We start from the raw sequence: 24,547 nt of genomic DNA on the forward strand, positions 1-24,547 counted from the left end.
AATGATAGCTAGTATACTTTCAGAAGAAAATGAAATAATAGATAATGTAGCCTAAAAGATTTTGATGGGTCAGTTGAACAGAATAAAAAAAAAAAAAAAAAAAAGTAAAGAAAAACTGGGATCCTTAATGGGAATTGAGCATGCTATACTTTATAGCACAGCTTTTGTTTTGTCCATCATTTTTCAAAAAATGTTTTGAATACAAGTAGTTTTAACAGTATTTCTATGTCATACAAAAAAAGAAAAAAAAGATGAGTTAAACAAAAAACTTCAGCAGATTTTTCTACCAGATTTCTTAGAACTTTAAGTAGGCTAATAGGTGTTATGTATCTCCCATTATGTAAAATATGTGCAGCATTTCCCAAACATTTGACTGCAGAATTTTTCTTGCAGAATAAGAAAAGTTGTGTTTTAATGTGCATTAATTGTAAACTATTAGATATTTCAAGAAGAACTAGAAGACAGCGCTGCAGCTCACTAGGTTAATCCTCCGCCTAGGGCGCCGGCACTCCAGATTCTAGTGCCTGTTGGGGCGCTGGTTCTGTCCCGGTTGCTCCTCTTCCAGTCCAGCTCTCTGCTGTGGCCCGGGAGGGTGGTGGAGGATGGCCCAAGTGCTTGGGCCCTGCACCCGCATGGGAGACCAGGAGGAAGTACCTGGCTCCTGGCTTCGGATTGACGCAGTGCACCGGCTGTAGTGGCCCTTTTGGGGGTGAACCAACGGAAGAAAGACCTCTCTCTCTGGCACTCGCTCTCTCTCTCACTGTCTAACTCTGCCTGTCAAAAAGAAAAAAAAAAACTGGAAGAGAGGAGCTTGAATACTCTAAACATAGTTAGAAATGCTGATTACTATGAATTTATCCATACTTGCACATTGTACTCCATATATATATATATATATATATATATATACAGTTACTACACAGTCAAAGTGTAAAACTTTTCTAGGACCTTCAAAAACATAAATTTTTTTTAAAGTGTAATATGTGTTTACTTAATTGTAATCTTTCTTTTTTAAACTTATCTTTAATTTTTTATTTTATTTTTCCCCCAAAATCTCTTATTTAACAAATACAAGCTTCATGCATTTCACAAATACAACTTTAGGAATATAGTGATTCTTCCCACTGTACCCACACTCCCACCCCTCTTCCTCCTCCCTCTCCTATTCCCATTCTATTTTCAATTAACTTTATACACATATTATTAAATCTATACTAAGTAAGGAGTTCAGCAAATTGTATGAAATAAAAAACTGTTCCTCAACAGTTGAGACAAGGGCTGTTCAAAGTCATTGCATCTTGGAGTGTTAATTTCACTTCTGTAGATTACCTTTTAGGTGCTCTAAAAGTTATCACAGATCAGGGACACCATACAGTATTTGTCCTTTTGGGGCTGGCTTATTTCACTAAGTATGATGTTTTCCAGGTTCATTCACTTTGTTGCAAACGACAGGATTTTTTTTTTTTTTAAGATTTATTTATTATTTATTTGAAAGTCAGAGTTACACAGAGAGAAGAGAGACAGAGAGGGAGGTCTTCCATCCAGTGGTTGACTCTCCAAATGGCTGCAACGGCCAGAGCTGCGCCAATTGGAAGCCAGGAGCCAGTAGCTTCTTCCAGGTCTCCCACGTGGACGAAGGGGCCCAAGGCCTTGGGCCATCTTCTACTGCTTTCCCAGGCCATAGCAGAGAGCTGGATCGAAAGTGGAGCTGCCAGGTCTCAAACTGGCACCCACATGGAATGCCGGCGCTTCAGGCCAGGATGTTAATCCACTGCACCACAGCACTGGCATATATCCCATAATTTCTTTATCCAGTCTTCAGTTGACAGGCATTTTGGTTGATTCCATATCTTAGCTATTGTGAATTGAGCTGCAATAAACGTGGGGGTACAGATAACTCTTTCATATGGTAATCCAATTTCTAATCAAATCTGTTTTGCTTTGCAATTTTATGCAGTTGACTTTTGACATTTTTCTTACAGATTTTCTCTGTGGGCAGTTCTTTTTGTTTTGGGAAGACTTCTGACTTTAATTCTCTCAGTGCTCACTGTTGGCTTTGGCCTTGCAAGAGCAGAGAATCAGAAGCTGGATTTCAGCACTGGGAACTTCAATGTGTTGGCTGTTAGGTACAGTTGATTGGACCTTTTTTTCACTTTATGGTACTGTATAATGTGCATTACAGTTTGTCTATGATGTGAATCATCTAAAAGGGATAAATATAGTCATTTTCATATCCTTTACAGTTTTATGTCAAAATTGAAATACTAAAACCTTTATTTTCACTTCTAAGATAATTTATTAATGGAATGATTATAATTTGTCAACAGTGGGAATTTTGACACTTAACACTGTCAAAGCAGAATATAGAATTCTTTATTCAGTGACATTGTTTTTGTACACTCTGATTTTTCATTTGTTTCTTAATATTTCTCAGGATCGCTGTTCTGGCATCCATTTGCATCACTCAGGCATTCATGATGTGGAAGTTCATTAATTTTCAGCTTCGGCGCTGGAGGGAGCATTCTACTTTCCAGGCCCCGGTTGTGAAGAAGAAACCAACAGTTACTAAGGGCAGGTCTTCTAGAAAAGGAACAGGTTGGTATTCAAACAGTGAAAAAGCTCACTGGAGTAACAACAAATTAGAAACTCTCGTGGGGGCAAATGTTGTGGCACAGCGCTTAAGCCATCACTTAGGATACACTTTTCCGATATCAGAGTGCCCATGTTCTGGTTCTCTCTCTATTTCAAATAGATTAAAATAATAATAAGCATGCAGAAATGTTTTGGGGGAAAAGTTGTTGTGGAATTTTTTTTCCTCTATCCTAGAAAGAAAATTTTATCCTACTTTTTAGCAAAATTAGAGGCAGAATAGTCTCATACTGTTCCACACTTTCGTGAATCCATGGGTGGGTGAGTCAGGCACTGCCTTCAGGAATCGTCCACTCAGTTTGTATCTCATGTTTCGAGCCACTTGAGACCCATGAATAAGGGCCATTTTAGTGAGTGACCAGAATGTGATAGCTTGTGTTTTCAAGCATTTAAAAACTTTCTTATAACCGCTTCCCATTTGCCTTTCAGTGCCAAGTGGAGTAACTTTTTTATAACTTCTGATTTCCTTGATCCTTTGTCTTTGAGCTTGAGTTTAACTTCTTTTCTGCTTCTGGGATTTTGACTGAAAGTGCATTGAAATGGCAGTTAATTCTTTCAATGGATATACATTATCACACTTGAAACTAATATAGGGAGTTCTGCTTTAAAATTACATAAACTCTAGTTTGCTCTTTATTAGTCTCAATATCCGACAATTTACGTCCTTCAGCCCTGTGTTTTCCAAGTTTTATCTCTGCAGATGATGTTGTAAATATCCAAGTGGCCCTTAGCAGAAAAAAGGTTCCCCACCCCTGGAATATAGAATTGAAATCATATCCAGTCTGTAGATCATTTTAGGGATAATTGAGTATTTCAACCATGAGCATATATATACTTTTGTTTATATAGACTATAATTTCTACTTTTTGATAACAGCTTTATCATCTATAATTTACATAAAGTTCACCCCTCAAAATATACATTTCAGACTTTTGGGGGGGAATTTTGGTTCTTTCGATTTTTTTTTTTTTTTTTTCATTCATTCATTCATGTAAAAGGCAGATTGACAGGGAAGGAGAGACAAAGATCTTCCATCAGTTACTTTAACTTCCCGGATGCCCTGGTCCAGCCCCAGCTGATGCCAGGAGCAAGGAATCCCATCTAGGTCACCTACATGGGTGGCAGGGACTCAAGTAGTTGTGCCATCATCTACTGCCTCTCTGACACGTTAGCAGGGAGTGGGATCCAAAGTAGTCAGGATTTGAACAAGCACTCCAAGATGGGAGGACTTTTTCACATTTCAGTCACTTTTAAGTTTATTCACAAAGTTGTGTGAGCCGCTGTCTAACCAGAACATTTTTATCACCCCTAAAAGAGACCCCATACCCATTAGCAGTCAATCCGCATTCCTTCCTTCACTTTGTCCCTGGCAACCACCAACTTCCTGCCTCTATATACTGGACTTTGGAAATTTCATACTAATGGAACCATATGATATATAGTCTTTTGTACCTGGCTTCCTCACTTACTATAATGTTTTTGACGTTTATCCATGTTGTAGCTTGTTTCCATACTCCATTCCTTTTTATGGCCAATATTCCACTATATGGATAATACTGTATATTTTGTTTTACCATTCATCAGTTGATGGACATTTGTGTTGTTTCCAATTTTTCCCTACTATGAATAATGTAAACATGTACATGATTTTGTTTGTACACTTATTTTCATTCTATTGGGTATATACCTGGATGTGGAATTGCCAGATCAAACAGCAGCTGTGTCTTTAACATTCCAAGTAGCTTTGGCAAAGTGTTTTCCAAAGTAGCTATCCCATTTTACATTCGTAATTTTATATGTTGATAGCCAGTCATCCATAGACCACAGGTTGAAGAGACTAACCTTCTCTGTTTTTTTTTCAACTTTTATTTAATAAATAAAAATTTCCAAAGTACAACTTTTAAATTATAGTGGCTTTTCCCCCCATAACCTCCCTCCCACCCGCAATCATCCCATCTCCCACTCCCTCTCCCATCAAATTATTCATCAAGATTCATTTTCAATTATCTTTATATACAGAAGATCAACTTAGTATATACTAAGTAATGATTTCAACAGACTGCACCCACACAGACACATAAAGTAATGGAGTACTGTTTTGAGTAGTAGTTTTACCGTTAATTTGCATAGTACAACACATTAATAACAGAGATCCTACATGGGGAGTAGATGCACAGTGACTCCTGTTGTTGATTTAACAATTGATACTCTTATGTATGACGTCAGTAATCACCCGAGGCTCTTGTCATGAGCTGCCAAGGCAATGGAAGCCTCTTGAGTTCGCCAACTCCAATCTTATTTATTTATAAACATAAATAAATAAAGAATCAAAGTGGAAGTTCTCTCCTCCCTTCAGAGAAAGGTACCTCCTTTTTGATGGCCTGTTCTTTCCTCTGGGATCTCACTCAAGAGATCTTTGATTTAGGGTTGTTGTTTTTTTTTTTTTTTTTTTTTTGCCTCAGTGTCTTGGCTTTCCATACCTGTGAAACTCTGATGGGCTTGCTTTCTTTTTGTTTTTTTTTGTTTTTGACGGGCAGAGTGGACAGTGAGAGAGAGAGACAGAGAGAAAGGTCTTCCTTTTTCCGTTGGTTCATTCCCCATTGGCCGCTGCAGCCGGCGCACCGTGCTGATCCAAAGCCAGGAGCCAGGTGCTTCTCCTGGTCTCCCATGGGGTGCAGGGCCCAAGCACTTGGGCCATCCTCCACTGCCTTCCCGGGCCACAGCAGAGAGCTGGCCTGGAAGAGGGGCAACCGGGACTAGAACCTGGTGTGCCAGCGCCACAAGGCAGAGGATTAGCCTATTGAGCCGCGGCGCTGGCCTCTGATGGGCTTTTTAACCAGATCCAAATGCTTTAAGGGCTGATTCTGAGGCCAGAGTGTTTAGGATATCTGCCATTCTGTGAGTCTGCTGTGTATCCTGCTTCCCATATTGGATCGTTCTCTTTTTAATTCTACCAGTTATTATTTGCAGACACTGGTCTTATCTATGTAATCCCTTTAACACTTAATCCTATCTTTTTGATCAATTATGAACTTAAACTGATCACTTTAACAAGTAAGATGGCATTGGTACATGCCACCTTGATGGGATTGAATTGGAATCCCCTGGCACATTTCTAGCTCTACCATTAGGGGTAAGTCTGAGTGAGCATGTGCTGAACTGTACATCTCCTCCCTCTCTTATTCCCACTCTTATATTTAACAGGGATCACTTTTTAGTAAAATTTAAACGTCTAAGAATAATTGTGAGTTAATTAAAGAATTCAACTAATGGTACAAAGTAGAACAAAAAAATATTAAAAGGAATAAAGTATTAAGTTGTTCCTCGACAGTCAGGACAAGGGCTGATCAAGTCACTGTTTCTCATAGTGTCCATTTCACTTCAACAGGTTTCCTTTTAGGTGCTCAGTTGTTACCGATCAGGGAGAACATATGATATTTTTCCCTCTGGGACTGGCTTATTTCACTCAGCATGATGTTTTCCAGATTCCTCCATTTTGTTGCAAATGACCGGATTTCATTGTTTTTTTTACTGCTGTATAGTATTCTTTAGAGTACATATGCCATCCAGTCTTCTGTTGATGGGCATTTAGGTTCACTCCATGTCTTAGCTATTGTGAATTGAGCTTTGATAAACATTGAGTTGCAGATAGCTCTTTTATTTGCCAATTTAATTTCCTTTGGGCAAATTCCCAGGAGTGGGATGGCTGGGTCATGTGATAGGGCTATATTCAGGTTTCTGAGGAATCTCCAAACTGTCTTCATAGTGGCTTTACCAGTTTGCATTCCCACCAACATTGAATTAGTGTCCCTTTTTCCCCACATCCTCACCAGCATCTGTTGTTAGCTGATTTCTGTATGTAAGCCATTCTAACCAGGGTGAGGTGAAACCTCATTGTGGATTTGATTTGCATTTCCCTGATGGCTAGTGATCCTGAGCATTTTTTCATGTGCCTGTTGGCCATTTGGATTTCCTCTTTTGAAAAATGTCTATTTAGGTCCTTAGCCCATCTCTTAAGTGGGTTGTTTGTTTTGTTACTGTGGTGTTTCTTGATCTCTTTGTAGATTCTGGTTATTAAACCTTTATCGATTGCATAATTTGCAAATATTTTTTCCCATTCTGTCGGTTGCCTCTTCACTTTCCTGACTGTTTCTTTTGCAGTACAGAAGACTTCTCAATTTGCTGTAATCCCAATTGTTAATTTTGGCTTTGACTGCCCGTGCCTCTGGGGTCTTTTCCAAGAAGTCTTTGCCTGTGCGTATATCTTGCAGGGTTTCTCCGATGTTCTCTAATAATTTGATGGTGTTGGGTTTAGATCGTAGTTTTAGATCTTTAATCCATGTTGAGTGGATTTTTGAGTAAGGTGTAAGGTAGGGGTCTTACTTCATGCTTTTGCATGTGGAAATCCAGTTTTCTTAGCACCATTTGTTGAATAGACTGTTCTTGCTCCAGGAATTGGTTTTAGATCCTTGATCAAATATAAGTTGGCTGTAGATGTTTGGATTGATTTCTGGTGTTTCTATTCTGTTCCATTAGTCTATCCATCTGTTTCTGTACCAGGACCATGCTGTTTTGATAACAACTGCCCTGTAGTATGTCCTGAAATCTGGTATTGTGATGCCTCTGGCTTTGTTTTTGTTGTACAAGATTACTTTAGCTATTTGAGGTCTCCTGTATCTCCATATGAATTTCAGCATCATTTTTTCCAGATCTGAGAAGAATGTCTTTGGTATTTTGATTGGTATCACATTGAATCTATAAATTGCTTTTGGGAGAATGGACATTTTGATGATATTGATTCTTCCAATCCATGAGCATGGAAGATTTTTCCATTTTTTGGTATCCTCTTCTATTTCTTTCTTTAAGATCTTGTAATTCTCATTGTAGAGATCTTTGACATCCTTGGTTAAGTTTATTCCAAGGTATTTGATTGTTTTTGTGGCTATTGTGAATGGGATTGATCTTAGCAGTTCTTCCTCAGCCGTGGTATTGCCTGTGTATACAAAGGCTGTTGATTTTTGTGCATTGATTTTATATCCTGCTACTTTGCCAAACTCTTCTATGAGTTCCAGTAGTCTCTTAGTAGAGTTCTTTGGATCCCCTAGATAAAGAATCATATCATCTGCAAAAAGGGATAGTTTGACTTCTTCTTTAACCTTCTCTATTGAACTGTCTTACCTTTGTCAGAAACCATGAGGGGCTTGTTCTAGACTCTGAATTCTGTTGTATTTATTTGTATGTCTGTTCTTATGTTGTTACCATGCTGCAGGGTTTTGATTAGAGTTAACTGGATTGTTTCAAATCAGGACATCTGACTCCTCCAGTTCTGTTCTTCTGTTTTATTTGGTTACTCTGATTCGCTCACATCAGTTTTCATATGAATTTTAGGATCAGCTTGTCAATTTTTGTAAAAAGTCAACTGGAGTTTTGATGTGGGTTATCTTTTCATCTATAGATCGCTCTGGGGAGAGGGAACATGAATGTCTTTCCATTTAGTTTGGTCATTAACTTCTTTGAACTAAATTTTTTAGTTATCTGGGGCAAGCATTTTGGCACAGCAGGTTAAGCCTCTGCTTGACACCAGCATCCCATATTGTTGGGCCAGTTCGAGTCCTGGCTACTCCTCTTCCAATCCAGCTCCCCGCTAGATGCCTGCCAGGGCAGTAGATAAAGCCCAAGTCCTTGGGTTCCTTCCTTTGACATGTGAAACACCCAGATGGAGTTCCAGGCTGCTGGCTTTTTAAGTGTTTCCCTTCAACTTTTTTCCTATTTTCTTCTTTTTGATGCTATTGTAAAACATAATCACCTTTTAAGTTTTATTATTGGATTTTTCATCACCAATGTATAGAAATAGTTTTTTTAATTTTAATTTTTTAAAGATTTATTTATTTGGGAGACAGAGCTACAGAAAGGGAGAGACAGAGAGAGAGATCTTCCATACACTGGTTCACTCCCCAAATGGCCACAATGACTGGAGCTGGGCCAATCCAAAACCAGGAGCCAGGAAATTATTTCGAGTCTCCCACATGGGTGCAGGGGCCCAAGCACTTGGGCCATCTTCCACTGAATTCCAGGCCAGTAGCAGGGAGCTGGATCAGAAGTGGAGCAGCCGGGACTTGGGGATGCTGGCACCTAAGGCGGAGTCTTAACCACAGCACCAGTCCCTAAAATACAATTTATTTTTATATATTGTATTCTGCAACCTTGTTGCAGAATTTGTGTGTAGATTCCTTTGAATTTTCATTATACCAGCATTGTGTCGTCTGTAAATTTAGTTTTTACTTCTTGCTATCCCATTTGGATGCTTTCTTTTGCATTTTCTTGCCACATTGTTCTGACTAGATCCTTCAGAATGGAGTTGAATGGCAAGGGTGAGAACAGATGTCCTGGTCTTATTTCTGATCTTAGAGGGTGAGCATCCAGTCTTTCACTATTATGATCTTAGCAACCTTTTTTTTTTTTAATAAATGAATTGTATTAGGTGAAAGAAATACCCCACTTGTTTCTGCTTTTATCATGAAAGGGTATTAGTCTTTGTCAGTTGCCATTTTTTTCTGCATCTTTTGAGATGATTTTTTTGTGTGTCTTTTTTGTCCTTTTTTTTTATTTAAAGGTAGAGAGAGTTCTTCCATCTGCTAGTTCACTCCTCAAAGGCTTGCAACAGTCAAGGTTGGGCCAAGCGAAAGCCAGGAACCTAGAACTCAATCTGGGTCGCCCACATGGGTGGCAGAGTCCAAGAACTTGGGCCATCACCTGCTATCTCCCAAGGTGTACATTAGGAATAAGCTGGAACCAGAAACAAAGCCAGGACTTGAACCCAGGCACTCCAGCATGGCATGCAGGCATCCCAAAAATCATCTTAACTACTACACCAAATGCCTCCCTTTTGTTCTTTTTTCCATTGGTATTATAGATTACATTTATGATTTTCACATATTAAATCAACATTGCATTCCTGGGATAAATAGTACTTGATTATTATCTATAACCCTTTATTATATGTTCGCAAATTTGGCTTACTAGTGTTTTGTTGACGTTTGTTTTGCTTTTTTTTTGTTTGTTTGTTTGTTTTTTTAAGATTTATTTGTTTATTTTAAAGTCAGAGTTACACAGAGAGGAGAGTGAGTGAGTGAGTGAGAGTCCTTCCACCCACTGGTTCACTCCCCAGTTGGTCACAATGGCCAGAGCTGTGCCGATCCAAAGCCAGGAGCTTCTTCCGGGTCTCCCACGTGCGTGCAGGGGCCCAAGGTGTTGGGCCATCTTCTTCTGCTTTCCCAGGCCATAGCAGAGAGCTGGATCAGAAGTGGAGCAGCCGGACTGGAACCGGCACCCATGTGGGATGCCTGCACTGCAGGTGGCAGCTTTTACCCGCTATGCCACAGCGCCGGCCCCAATTTTTTTAAGATTTTACATGAAAGGCAGAGCGACAGGGAGAGAGAAAGAGATCTTCTGTCCACTGGCTCACCTCTCAAATGACTTTAATGGCCAGGACTGTGTCAGGCTGAAGCTAGAAGCCGGGAACTCCACCCAGGTCTCCCACGTCAGCGAGGACCCAGGTACTCGAGCCGTCTTCTGCTGCTTTCCCACATTAGCAAGAAGCCAGAACTGGGACTAGAACCAGTGCTCCAGCAATAGCATGCTGGCATTGCAGGCAGCAGCTTAGCTTGCTGTGCCACAGCCCTGGCCCCAGTTGAGGATTTTAATGTTTGTATTTATAAAGGATAGTGGTGGGTTTGTTTGTTTGTTTTTTGCAACATCTTTCTCCAGTTTTGTTATCGGTAATATTGGCCTTGTAGGATGACTTGAGAAGTGTTTCCTCCTTTTCTGTTTTTTTGAAGTGTTCTTGAAAATATTTTGTAGGTCTCTGTATTATGATCTGATTGTTTCACCAGATCTGTTTGCAGGTATTTTAATTTTTAAGTTAGTATGCTTATTTTTTCTAAGTTTTTTATTTCTTACATAGAAATGACATTAGTTTTAAGATACTGTTCTTATGTGAAGAAACCTTACTAAATTCACTTATCCTAAAATTTGTATTAAAGTATGTAGTCATGTCATTGCAAATATTACATTTTCTTTTCCTTGCTGTATTACACTAAATAGGAACATTCCATCATATTGAATACAAGCAATGAAACCTTATTTTGTTCCCCAGACTAGGAGAGCTTTCAATATTTCACCATTACAAGTGTTTGTAGATGCCCTTTTTTCCATTATAGGAGTTCTCTTCTGTTCTTCATTCACTGTTAAGTTTTTGTCATGACTGGATATGAGATTCTAAGAAATACTTCTGCAGCCACTTAGATAATCTTGAGTTTTTCATTATTCTTTTAATATGGTGAATTGCATTGATTTTCAAATGTAAAACTAATCTTGCATTCCTGGCATAGATCCAAGTTGGTGATGTTAATACATTGCTTTTGCTTGATGATTTTTTTTCAGTATTTTAAGAGTTTTTGCATTGGTGTTCATATAAAAGGTTGGCATATAATTTTTTGATAATATCCTTCTTATCAGATTTTTATTCCAAAGTTCTGGCTTTATAAAAAGCATTGGACAGAATTGTCCTTTGTACAATGTGAACATTATTTCTTATTTAAGTGTTTGGAAGAATTTGCCAGTGGAATCTTCTTTCTCTCTCTCTCTCTCTCTCTCTCTCTCTCTCTCTCTCTGTTTCTCTATCTAAAAGGCAGAGCGCCAAAGAGAGGGAGAGAGCTTCCATCCACTGGCTCACTTCCAAATGACCATAACAGCCAGGGCTCAGCCAGGTCAAAGCCAAGAGTCAGGAACTCTATCTGGGTTTCCCACTGGGTGACTAGGGCCTAAGCACTTGGGCCATCACCTATAGCCTTCCCAGGCACATTAGCAGGAATTGGAGTAGCCTAGTCTCAAAATGGTATCACTGCAATATGAAATACTGGTGTCACGAGCCACAACTTTACCCACTACACAATTCTGGCCCCTGGAGCCTTCTTCATGAGAAGGTTTTTAACTGTACATTCACAGATAATAGAATTATTCAGAGTCTTTGCTTCTTAGTGTCTTGTCTTTTGACAAATTGTTTTTCAAATAATTTGTTTTAGATAAATTTACAAATATATATACATAAAACTATTCAATAAATATTCTCTTATCCATGCCTGCAGATCAGCAGTAATTCCCACTTTTCATTTCCTATATTAGTAATTTATACCTTTTCTCTTTTTTCTTCCATCAGTCAGAAGCAACATTTTTCTTTTTTGTTGTTGATTTTCTTGGTTGTATTTTTTCTGTATCATTGCTTTGTGTTCTTAATTCCCTTTTGGATTTAATTAGCTCTTTTGTTGGTTGTGGTTTACCTTCTTGAGATGGATCTTCGGATCATTGGTTTTCTCCCTGTCTTGTGCATTTCACTTGAGTAAGGGCATACTCCCTCTCAGCACTCCTTTAGCTATATTTTGCAAGCTTTTATAGGTCTTTCATTATCATTCAGTTCAAAATGGTTTGTAATTCCAATTGTGATTTCTCCGACTCATAGATTATAAGTGCATTGTTCAATTTACAAAATTTGTTCATTTACTAGTGTCCTTTTTGTTACTGATTTCAGCTTGATTACATTGTGGTTAAAGAACCTCCTTGGAATCATTTTAATTCTATAAAATTTGCTAAGACTTTCATCACAGTTCAGTCTGTATCCAGTTTTGGTAAACGTTTGTTTTCAAATTCAAAGGGATATAAATTCTGCATTTGTTGGGTATTGTATTCTTTAAGTATCAAGTCAAATTTGTTAACCGTGCTCAATCTTTTGTATCCTTCCTAATTTGATGGAGGGAATTCTGCTTAACCTGTCACTTATTGAGAAATTTGTTAAAATCTCATACTGATTATAAACTTGACCTCTTCTACATACAGTTTTATAAGTTTTGCTTTTGAAGATATGTTATTAACTCCATCAAAATTTCAGACTGTTCTTCCTATTTAATGTATCCTTTTTTCATTATCAGATGTCTAGTTTGTCTGAGTTTACTGTTGGTGTATCAGGTTTCTTTTGGTAAAATATTATCATGGCATGGCTTACAACAGAGAGACAGAGAAAGAGATCTTCCATCAACTGGTTCATTCTCCAAAACAGTTGAGGTTGGGCCAGGCTGAAATCAGGAGCCAGGTACTCCATCCAGGACTCCACCTGGGCGGCAAGGACCCAGTACTTGACACAAGTATATCTGCTGCCTCCCAGTTTTACAAATTGGCAGGAAACTGGATTGGACATAGAGGTGGGACTTGATCCCAGGAAATCCAACATAGGATATGGGTATCTGAAGAGGCCGCCTGGGGGCCAGTGCTGTGGCGTACCTAGTAAAGCTGCTGCCTGCAGTGCTGGCATCCCATATGGGCGCTGGTTCTAGTCCCAGCTACTCTACTTCTGATCCAGCTCTCTGTTATGACCTGGGAAAGCAGTAGAAGATGGCCCAAGTCCTTGGGTCCCTGCACCTGCGTAGGAAACCTAGAGGAAGCTCCTGGCTCCTGGCTTCAGATCAGTACAGCTCTGGCCGTTGTGGCCAATTGGGAAGTGAACCAGAGGATGGAAGCCCTCTGTCGCTCTCTGCCTTTCCTTCTCTCTGTGTTAACTCTTTCAAATAAATAAATACATCTTTAAAAAAAAAAAAAAAAAGGCAGCTTGACCTGCTGCATGGTACTTGCCCTACTTCCCTCTGCATTTTTTATTTCAAACCTTTCTTTGTCATACATACAGTGTGCTGGCATCACAGCAGCAGATTAAGCCACTGCTTGTGACACCAGCATCCCATGTCAGAGTGCTGATTCCAGTCCCTGCTGCTCCACTTCTAGTCCAGCTCCCTGCTAATGTGTCTGGGAAAGCAGCAGATTGCCCAACTACTTGGGTTCCTGCCATCCTTGTAGGAGACCAAGATGTAGTTTCTGGCTTTGACCTACCCCAGCTCTGGCTGTTGGCAGCCATTTGGGGAGTGAACTAGCAGATAAAGACCTCTCTTTTTCTGTCTTCCTCCTTCCCTCCGTCTCTGTCTCTCCATCTCTTCCTGTCACTCTGCCTTTCAAATATTTTTAATAAATAAAATGTGGCTCTTATATGAGCTTGTCTTTAGATTTCATTTATTTTTTAAATATTTATTTGAAAGAGTTACAGAGAGAGAGAGGAAGAGACAGAGATCTTCCATCTGCTGGTTCACTCTCCAGATGGCCACAATTCCTTGCCAGGCCAAAGCCAGGAGCTTCTTCCAGGTCTCCCACATGGGTAGCAGGGTCTCAAGCATTCGGGCCACCTTCTTCTTTTTTCCCAGGCCATTAGCAGGGAGTTGGATCGGAAGTGGAGCAACTGAGACTCAAACTAGTGCCCATATGGGATGCCAGCATTGCAGATAGCAGCTTTGCTACTACACCAGGCCCCTTTAGATTTCATTTTTCACCCATTCTGATCATCATTGTCTCTGCTTCTTGGCAGTTATATCATGATGCACCAAGGAATGTTTTTCTTTCCATTTATCCTTTACTGTGCCAAGTAGAGCTTTCTCAATCTTGGACTGGTTTCTTTTGCCACTGAGGGTAAAGTTCTTGGCTATAATTTCTTCAGGTATTCTGCCCCATTCTCTTTGTCTTGTATTCTGGGGTTCCAGTTAGACGGTGTTAAGCCTTTCTACCTTGTGTCATGTATCTTTTCACACCTTCTGTATTTTCCGTCTTTTGTTGGTCTGAGTGATTTCCTCCACTCACTAATCTGATGTGCCCGATCTGGTATTAATTTTGTTGATTGAATTTATAGTTTCAGTTACTATGTTTTTCAGTTCTAAGGTGAAAGATTGCAGTTCTCTGGTGAAATCATCCATCTTTTTCATTTGTTTTGAGTATTGTGGTGCTTTTTAATGTCACTTTGGATAACTCCAGATTTGGATCACCTGAGGATCTATTTGGGCTTTGCTCCCTTGGGTGTTAGCATTCAGGCTTTATTTGTAGAATGTCTGCCAATATTTAGTTGACACCCTGACTTTTGTGTGAAATGTGCAGAGGCTCTGGACAGAGTATGAGTGGATCACCCTGTCTTACTGAAGCTGAGCTACAAGTATGTCCAGTTTGCTGTCATTCCTACAAAATCAACATGTACTAGGAATTCATAAGGGCTTTCCTCCTTAATAGGTCCCGAGATGAAATTTTGTCTTCCTGTCAGTGTGAGAGTTCAAGTTCTGTTAACTTTGCAGCTTTTAGAAGTTGCTTTCTGCCTGATTTCTCAGTCTTACTTGGTGCATGCATGATGTAACGTTGGCAAATGCCTTAGAGTAAATCATACATAGAATTTTTTTTAATAGTTCTCTTTGTAGGATTTCAGCTAGAATCTTGGCAGCCTGGTATCCCTGAACTCAGCTTTAGACTATTATATTATTGTGCTCTCTACCTCAGCTCTTGGGTTTACAAATAGTACAAGAGAAATGGCAATTAATATAGTCACTTTAGTTCATTTCCTCTCTTTCCAGAAACTTGCCACATCCGAGTCCTAGCTGCCTTGTTTGTTTTCCAGAGCCTTCAGATAACACACTTTATATTCATATATTTTACATATATGAATATAAATTTCTATCTTAGCATTTTTTGTCTGCTTCAAATAGGAATTATTTGGGGCTGCTGTTGTGTCACAGGAGGTTAAGACACTGCCCGCCTTACCAGCACCTTAAATCCAATTCCCATCAAACTCCCTGTTAATGTACCTGGGAAGGCAGTAAAAGACGGCCCAAGTGCTTGGGCCCCTGCTGCATGTGAGGGAGACGAGAATGGAGTTCCAGGCTGTTGCAGCCATTTGGGGAGTGAGCCAACAAATGGATGATAGCCTGTGTTTCTTTCTCTCTCCCCCCCTTCTTTTCTCCTTACCTCCTCTCCCTCCCCTCCAAAAAAATCTTTTTTAAAAAAGCCTTTTAAAATTTACTTTCTTTTAATTTGATGCTTTCAGTTCATTATGTTCAGAGTGATTTCAGGTTTTATGATCGGTTAAATACTAGTAAAGACTACTGGAAAATAAGTTTGACAAGTATATTGAATTTGAAGGTTTCTTTTCTGAAGATGACTTTCCATGTAATGACTATATTATTGTTTGCATTCATTATAACAGAGGGTAACACTGATTGTTTTCTTTTTTCAGAAAATGGTGTAAATGGAACAGTTACTTCAAATGGAGCAGACTCTCCCCGTAATAGAAAAGAGAAATCTTCATAATGAATTATAAACTAATGGATTAATGTCCCCAAAGAAATCTGCTTTTTTCTATATCTTTCAGCACTAGAGATTTTTCTGTTCTTTGAAAATACAGTTTGTGCTCTTTGATTCTTGCTGTTGTACTGTTTCACGCATTTTTTAAAAGGGCGTTTGAGGGGAGGGTGATTACTAAGAGTGAAAATATAGTTTAGCTCAGACTAAGCTACTTGCCTTCAACATAGTTTAGGGACCACCACCACATTTTATTTTGTTTTATATCTTTGAGCATTTTTCTAATTATTTGGAGTAAAACCTATTTACAGAAATCCCACATATCAGTGATACAATTTCTTGCTCTCACCAGTTTTTTATAATATTAGCAAGATGGCCTGTTCTAACAAGGCCATATTTTTTAGGTTATCTTTCAGGGTAAAATGGAAATACCATAAAGTTGGATGTCAAACTTTAATATGTTTTCAGTGTTCTGTAATTTTTAGGAATTTTTGTAGCCTTTACACCTGGAAAAAAAGATTTATAAAAATCACCAAGATAATTTTGTGCTTTATTTTATAGTTAGTGATTGTTAGTGTTACATCCCCAGTTACCAAAAAACAAAACAAAAAAACTAATGGTTACAACATGTGGAGATTTATTGCCATATATATTGAATCAAAACATCAACATAAAAGTACTTATGAAGTGAAGTCTTTCTTGTGCATTTTCAACACTTGTAAACTGGAAATTAGTAAATATTTACTATGAAGAAGAAAATCTGACTTATATAGCCCTTTTTGATATGTTTGTTAATGATTCTTAATGGGGCTTGTCGTAAGTTTGATATGCATAGCATCCTAGAAAAATATTGTTTAACCTACAAACCCTTTTAAGAAATAATGCCTACTTGATTTATATCTATAAAAAAGATGTCAGGTAATTATATTTGGAAAACATTTAATGCACTAACTTTAAAGAATTTGAAAATTCAGGTGGATAAATAGTCTTACAAAAGACAGTGCTTTATGTTACAACTATAGCTTTGATCCCATCTTTATCTGTATAAAACATATTTTTGGATAAATATATATATATATTTGTAACTACAGAAAGGCTCTAAAAAAGCATTTGAGTAAAATATTTGGTTCCCTTTTCTATAATTATTCTTTAAAATCCCTATAGCTATATTTGGTTGGTTGGTTTGTTGTCTTTACAGTACATATTATTGCTCCTTTTGGTGTTGATGTCTTGTTCCCCATCTCTCAATTCTGTCACCAGCTAACGTTTGTGCCATTTTTAGTGTAAAAGTTGCAGACCTGTCAGGTCTGTGGTTTAAGTTGCCATGCTGCTAGAAAGTTGTGCTTTCTCTTTCCAGCTGTTTACCTACTTCCTGGAAAAACTAGTAGCTCTCTGTAGCATTATGGAGTTTCAGTGGAACCAAATTTTTGCCATTAAAAACTGGCATTATATTAAACTATACATTGAGAAATCAATCAAAATAAAAATTTTTACTTTCACAAGCCGCATCCTGGACATTTCCTTTATTGTTAGTATTGATGCTATTTAGAACACCTTTTCCCCAATGGTGTGCTCTGGGGGGAAAAACAAAAACAAAAAAACAGAATACTGAAGAAGGCTGCTGGAGGAAAAATAATTCATAACCAAATAAATTCAGGGATCAATGGGTTAAACAAATTTAAAAGTTGTTCTTTCCAACAGGATTGTTCTATCCTTGGTATATAAATGTACTTCCTAGTGCACTAAGAATGTTGGGAGTGGAGATATAAATATATATACATGCAGTATTTACCCACATCCTTTGTGGAATCTTTGCACTGAATTATGGCACTTGCATTATGTAACATACATCAAGGGTTTAAGAAAACAAAGCCATTAGTATGTAGTTAGAACTTCACAGACTGATACACACACAAGGCTAAATGTAAATTACAAGCCCTAGACCACTGCTTCCAGCTGCTCTAAGCAAAGTTCACTGGCTCTCAGATTGTGCAGAGGCCATCGCTGTCACTTGGGCTCATTCAAATCCGACTTTTTTTTTTTTTTTTTTTTGACAGGCAGAGTGGACAGTGAGAGAGACAGAGAGAAAGGTCTTCCTTTTGCCATTGGTTCACCCTCCAATGGCCGCCGCGGTAGCGCGCTGCGGCCGGCGCACCGCGCTGTTCCGATGGCAGGAGCCAGGTGCTTATCCTGGTCTCCCATGGGGTGCAGAGCCCAAACACTTGGGCCATCCTCCACTGCACTCCCTGGCCACAGCAGAGAGCTGGCCTGGAAGAGGGGCAACCGGGACAGGATCGGTGCCCCGACCGGGACTAGAACCCGGTGTGCCGGCGCCGCAAGGCGGAGGATTAGCCTGTTGAGCCACGGCGCCGGCCTTCAAATCCGACTTTTAAGCCTGACTGGAATCGTGTGGGACTGTGAACCAAGACAGCTGCTGTCTGGTCTCAGACTCTCAGTGATCTTGAACTCGTTGCTTTGCCATTCTGGGGTTTAGTCTTTCTCTCTGCAAAATGTCTACTTTTGCGTATAGAATATGGTTGTAAATCCTTAAGTTCAAATGAATCCTGGAATAAAGCTTCTATAGGTAAGGAAATGGGAAAAAAATAATTGTTGCACAGATGTGATTAGAAATAGCCCAGTGACACCCCGTATCTCCATAGTGTTGTTTTGTTTTCACCAAAAACTAGTTCCGCTTGTCTACATGTGTACTGTAATAAAATTTGTTTTTAAGATATAAGCATAATGATAGTGATCACCTATTTACATCTTTAAAAGTAACCTTATAGAAAATTCTAGGGAATAATAAAGTAACATTTTCCTTAAAAAAAAAAATCCTAGATGTAGACAGTGATTCAGTTAAGAATTATCAACTAGTAAACTTCAACATAAGACAGGCTGAAAAATGTCAACGTGCACATTATCACATTGGCAGGAGGAGTTAAACTAGAATCCAAGGCCTGTGGAGACTGAGTGAGGTCACATTCTCTAGGTGCTTTAAAAAAAGCTCTGAGTGGGTAAGGGCAGGCATCCCGTATCAGAGTGGCTGGGTTCGACTTCTGGCTCTGCTTCTGATTCCAGCTCCCTGCTAATGTGCACCCTGAGTGCGGTCATAGATGATGGCTCAAGTACTTAGCATCCTTGCTACCCACGTGGAAGACCTGGGTTGGCCCCAGGTTCTTGTTGGCATTTGGGCAGTAAACTAGTGAATGGAAGAGTCTCTCCTTTAAAATACAATGAAAATCATAAAAAATTTAAAGACATAAAATGAGAGGCAAGATGTGGAGCTCTTAAAAGGTTTGCTTGGGGCCGGTGCTGTGGCGTAGCGGGCAAAGCTGCTGCCTGCAGTGCCAGCATCCCATATGGGCACTGGTTCAAGTCCCGGCTGCTCCACTTCTGATCCAGCTCTCTGCTATGGCCTGAGAAAGCAGTAGAAGGTGGCCCAAGTCCTTGGGCCACTGCAACCATGTGGGAGACCTGGAAGAAGCTCCTGGCTCCTGGCTTCGGATCCGCACAGCTCCAGCCGTTGTAGCCAACTGAGGAGTTAACCAGTGGATGGAAGACCTCTCTCTCTCTCTCTGCCTGTCCTCTCTCTATAACTCGGACTTTCAAATAAATAAATCTTAAAAAAAAAAAAAAGAAAGAAAAAGGTTTGTTAATCTGATTACTATGCATTGCTTTAAAGCTACCAGTCATTCACAGTATCTATGGCTCTATTCTGTTTTGTGCAGAGTACCCGCTATTTACAAAGGCAAACCAGTTCTGTTTGTCTCAGTATGACTTGCTTTACGAAAAAGTTGTATTAGGTACCCAAGTGGTACACACTGATCAGCTTTATTCAATACTCTTTGGGAAAAGGCCAACCCATTTCATCTACATATTAATGTATTTGTTCAAGGCTGAATTCAAACACATTAGGTGTCCTGAAAGCAAGTTTAAAAAAACTTTGAGGCTATTGTCCATGAGTCTCATTCAGACTGTTTGTAACTTTGATCTCATTTGAGTGGGAAAAAAAGAAGGTATTTTGAAGATAAACTCTAACCAGTTCAAGTCATAAGTAACCTAATTGATTTCAATTGTCACTGATAGTTACACAGTGGTAAGACTTAACACCAAAATTCAAATCATGTCTGTGTGATTAATCTGTGCCACAATTTCCTGTGGTCAGTACAGTCCCCAACTGATGCAAAATTGTACCCATTTATTCTATTTTCCACTTTCAATACTATATTCAGTAAATTACATGAGAGATGCAACATTTAGTTATAAAACAGACCTTGTGTTGGTTTATTTATTTTTTATTTATTTATTTGAAATGCAGAGGGAAGAGAGAGCATTAATCTGCTGGTTCAGTCCCCACATGGCTGCAACGGCCTGGTCTGAGCCAGGCCCAAGCCAGGAGCCTGGAGCTTCCTCCAGATCTCCCACATGCGTGGCAGGGGCCCAAGCATTTGGACCATCTGCTGCTGCTTTTTCCCAGCCACGTTACCAGGGAGCTGGATCAGAAGTGCAGCTAGCTGGGACAAGAACCAGTGCCCAAATGAGATGCACCCACCACAGTATTGGGTTATTTTGCCCAGCTAACATAATTGTTCTGAGAATGTTTAAGGCAGGTTAGGCTAAGCTATGATATAGGTTAGATGTATTAACATACATTTTCAGCTTAACGGATAGATTTTCAGCAGGTAATGCCAGACAGTCAAGGAACATCTTAAAAAAAAAAAAAAAAAAGATTATTTGAAAGCGTTAACACAGGGAGAGAAGGAGAGGCAGAGAGAGAGAGAGAGAGGTCTTCCATCTGCTGGTTCACCCCCCAAGTTGGCCACAACAGACAGAGCTGCGCCGATACAAAGACCAAAGCCAGAAGCTTCTTCTGGGTCTCCCACGTGGGTGCAGGGGCCCAAGGACTTGGGCCATCTTCTACTGCTTTCCCAGGCCACAGCAGAGAGCTGGAACGGAAGTGGAGCAGCTGGGACTCGAACTGGTGCCCATATGGGATGCCGGAACTGCAGGAGGCAGCTTAACCTGCTACGCCACAGCGCCGACCCCAAGGAGCATCTCTTAATAGCACTACCCCTCAAGTTAGTTTAAGAACTTAATGTACATAAAAGTTGAGTATAACTCTAGTATGCCTGATGTCTATCAAATATTAGTTGTAAACTCATATCGGTGTGACAAGCACAACAGTAATTGCCAGTTGTTACTACTTTGTTTCGTGTTGAAGTTTACCAGCACTATTGAACACTGGTGTTATGCGATGCAAATACAGTGTTTCATGGTTGCTGTCCTTGGCCAGTAATGTTGTCTGAAATGTTCAAGCCAATGCAAAAGCCAGCAAAGTTAACACTGAATCATCAAAAGACTTCACAGACTTGTTTAACCAGCACAAACGTTCATAAATCTAATATCCCTATCTGTACTGAACCATTTATACTTAGAAATATGTGACACAACTATCAAAGCAAGCACTCAATTTCTAAATAATGATTTTCTAAAAATCAGTTCTTTGCAGGGCCAGCGCCATGGCTCACTTGGTTAATCCTCCTCCAGCATCCCATATGGGTGCTGGGTTCTAGTCCCGGTTGCTCCTCTTTCAGTCCAGGTCTCTGCTTGGCCTGGGAAGGCAATGGAGGATGGCCCAAGTGCTTGGGCCCCTGCACCTGCATGGGAGACCAGGAGGAAGCACCTGGCTCCAGATCAGCATAGCTCCAGCTATAGCGGCCATTTGGAGGGTGAACCAATGGAAGGAAGACATTTCTCTTTGTCTCTCTCTATCTCTCACTGTCTAACTCTGTCAAATAAAAAAATTAAAATAAAATTTAAAAAATCAGTCCTTTGCTTTATGAAGACATATTTGCATTTAGATGATATATATATATAGCTTCCAGAGAGAATTTTTGCCTGCTTGGAATTGCCTTATGTTCTAATGGAAAGAAACTCCACTGGACAACTGAGGACACTGCAAGAAACACTTATCAGGGCATAGCAGATAAAGTCGCCGCCTTCAGTGACAGCAACCCATAGGGGCACCAGTTCAAGTCCCAGCTGCTCCACTTCCAATCCAGCTCTCTGCTATGGCCTGGGAAAGCAGTAGAAGATGGTCTAAGTCCTTGGGTCCTTGCACCCATGCAGGAGACCTGGAAGAAGCTCCTGGCTCCTGACTTCAAAATGGCTGGCTATTACAGCCATCTGGGAAGTGAACCAGTAGATGGAAGATTCCCTCTCTCTCTCTCTCTCTCTCTGTAATTTTGCCTTTCAAGCAAATAAATTAATTTTAAAAATTTTATCATGATATTTGAATTGATCTCATAAAATGTCCCAGAAATTATATTTCTAAAAGTCAGCTGAAAGACCTGCAGGTGACAGTATGTGTGGGATATAGGACAGAATCTTCAAAATGCTTGAGGGAGTGCGGTATCTAATGCATACACTGGGAGACAGTGGTAATGGCTCATGTGACTGGTTTCCTGCCACACACATAGGATACCTAGATTTGAGCTCCTGACTCCCAGCTTTGGCCACAGCCAGAAGCCATTACAGGTAATCGGGGGTAAATCAGTGGATGGGCGCTCTCTTTTGCTCTCTCAATTTGTCTCTCTCCCTGTTTCTATGCCCCTCAAATAAATTAATTTTTTTAAGTTCATGGAAATAGTGCATTATGAGAAAATTATGCATGGACTTCAAAAATTTTGCATCAAATAAACACCTTTTAATTCCATTTTCTTCCGATTTTTTTTAGATTATTTATTTATTGGAGAGGTAGAGTTATAGAGAGAGGGAGAGACAGAAATGTTTTCCATCTGCTGGTTCACTCCTCAAATAGCCACAATGGCAGGAGCTGGGTTGATCCAAAGCTTGGAGCCATGAGCTTCTTCCAGGTCTTCCATGTGAGTGCAGGAGCCCAAGCACTTGGGCCATCTTCCATTGCTTTCCCAGGCCATAGCAGGGAGCTGGATCAGAAGAGGAGCAGCCGGGACACAAACTGGCACCCATTTGAGACGCTGGTGCTGCAGGTGGAGGCTTAGCCTATTACGTCACAGTGCCAGCCCTTTCCTCTGATTTTTCTGAAGACCCTTATACATGTGGGTGAAACATGTGTGAACCAGACTAAAATCCGATGATAAAGGCCCTTATTCTATTGTATGCTTACTAACTTCTGAGCTAATCCCTTTTCTCTCTATCAAAAATGAGAAATGATAACAAAGTTCCTTATGAGAACAATTAAAATTTAATTTTTCAAAGAATTAATTTAGGTCGCTATGACCTTGTGACCAACTAGAATGGTTGTTTTTTATTTCTTGCTAATTTCATTCGCAATGAACAAGCAGTAAGACATAGGTTATTTGAAACAATTCAGAAGAGAAAATGTCTATACTGTATATACTAAGTATCAAAAAAAATGAAAAATCAAGGATGCTTCCCAAAAAGTAAATCAACTCTGTAGGATTACAGCTTAGAAGACTACCAGGATGGATGCCAGGTTCTAGTCCCAGTTGCTCCTCTTCCAGTCCAGCTCTCTGCTGTGGCCCAGGAAGGCAGTGGAGGATGGCCCGAGTGCTTGGGCTCCTGTACCTGCATGGGAGACCAGGAGGAAGCCCTGGCTCCTGGCTTCAGATCAGCATAGCTCTGGCCGTAGTAGCCATTTGGGGAGTGAACCAATGGAAGGAAGAGCTTTCTCTCTGTCTCTCTCTCTCACTGTCTAACTCTGTCAAATAAATTTAAAAAAAAAAAAAAAGGAGACGACTCCCAGGAATATGTTTGAATGAGTGGTGGCTTACATAAAACCTAACGCAGGTGGAAACATTGAAAAATTCAAAAGAAAGCATGCAAGACTTGAATTTAACTTCATGCTCAAAGAGGACCTCCATAACCGCACAATCATTGATGAGTCCCAGTGAAACCCCACTGAAACTTAGAAGTCATTCCCTTGTTAATATGGTGTAGTGGGGCAACTCTGGCTCAACACAGAAACGCTGCTACAGGGCAGTGAGACAGTCATGGGGAGGTAACCACTGAGCCAAAGGAACTCTCTTTCAGAAGTAAGACCAATAGCTGCAATGATTTTTCTTGAAATGGATACAGTGTAGCATCTACATACTGACCGTTATACAGAATGCTGAGGCTCATCTTATTCTATTATATAGCATCTTGATTTTGCATGGCCCCGGGGGTTGTTTTTTGTTCTTTTTTGTTTTTTGGGTTTTTTTTTTCCCCCAGTGCACATCCAAATAGAATGAAGAATTTAAAAAGCAGAGCCATCTTGCAGAATGTAGCTTCAGGTTTGGTAATCACCACTCCCCTTGTTTTACTGATTTCGATGAGCAGCAGCATTCTAATTGCAGTCCAGCCTCTCTTGTTGAGCCGGCACTGCCAATCACTCCCCATTATATGTTGCTGGAGAGAGAGTGCCCGGAAGGGGCTGCTGCAATGACCACCACCACGTCAGCACTCCCGACTCCAGAGGTAAGAGCAGCTGTGCTCTCTGTGCTCATTAACCCAGCTGCCCTTGACATGTGTTCCTTTTTTTTTTTTTTCCAGTATGTCACAAATTTGCTACTTTCATCCTGTGCTTTTTTTTAGTTGATTACTTCAGCTGTTTCTTACACAGGATCTGCACTTCCATGTAAAATAGTACTCGTATATTTCACACACCAAGTTTCAAAATTCCAAAGAGAAGACCTACATATGACTGGGA

At 39.9% G+C, this 24,547-nt stretch overlaps 1 protein-coding gene across 4 annotated transcripts in view; it reads left to right on the forward strand.

Annotated features, from left to right (window-relative positions):
• The window catches only part of TRAM1 (translocation associated membrane protein 1), a 41,142-nt gene extending 25,170 nt beyond the window's left edge, over positions 1-15,972 (forward strand). For all 4 annotated transcript variants that reach the window (XM_062188367.1, XM_062188369.1, XM_062188368.1 and 1 more), the window contains exons 9-11: positions 1,983-2,126; positions 2,435-2,595; positions 15,791-15,972. In XM_062188367.1, coding sequence (XP_062044351.1) covers positions 1,983-2,126; positions 2,435-2,595; positions 15,791-15,864 — 379 coding nt within the window. In that variant the 3' untranslated portion in view covers positions 15,865-15,972. The remainder of the gene's footprint in view (positions 1-1,982; positions 2,127-2,434; positions 2,596-15,790) is intronic.
• The last annotated feature ends 8,575 nt before the right edge of the window (positions 15,973-24,547 follow it).

Source organism: Lepus europaeus, chromosome 4 (assembly GCF_033115175.1).
Source record: "Lepus europaeus isolate LE1 chromosome 4, mLepTim1.pri, whole genome shotgun sequence".
Classification (NCBI taxonomy): Eukaryota; Metazoa; Chordata; class Mammalia; order Lagomorpha; family Leporidae; genus Lepus; species Lepus europaeus.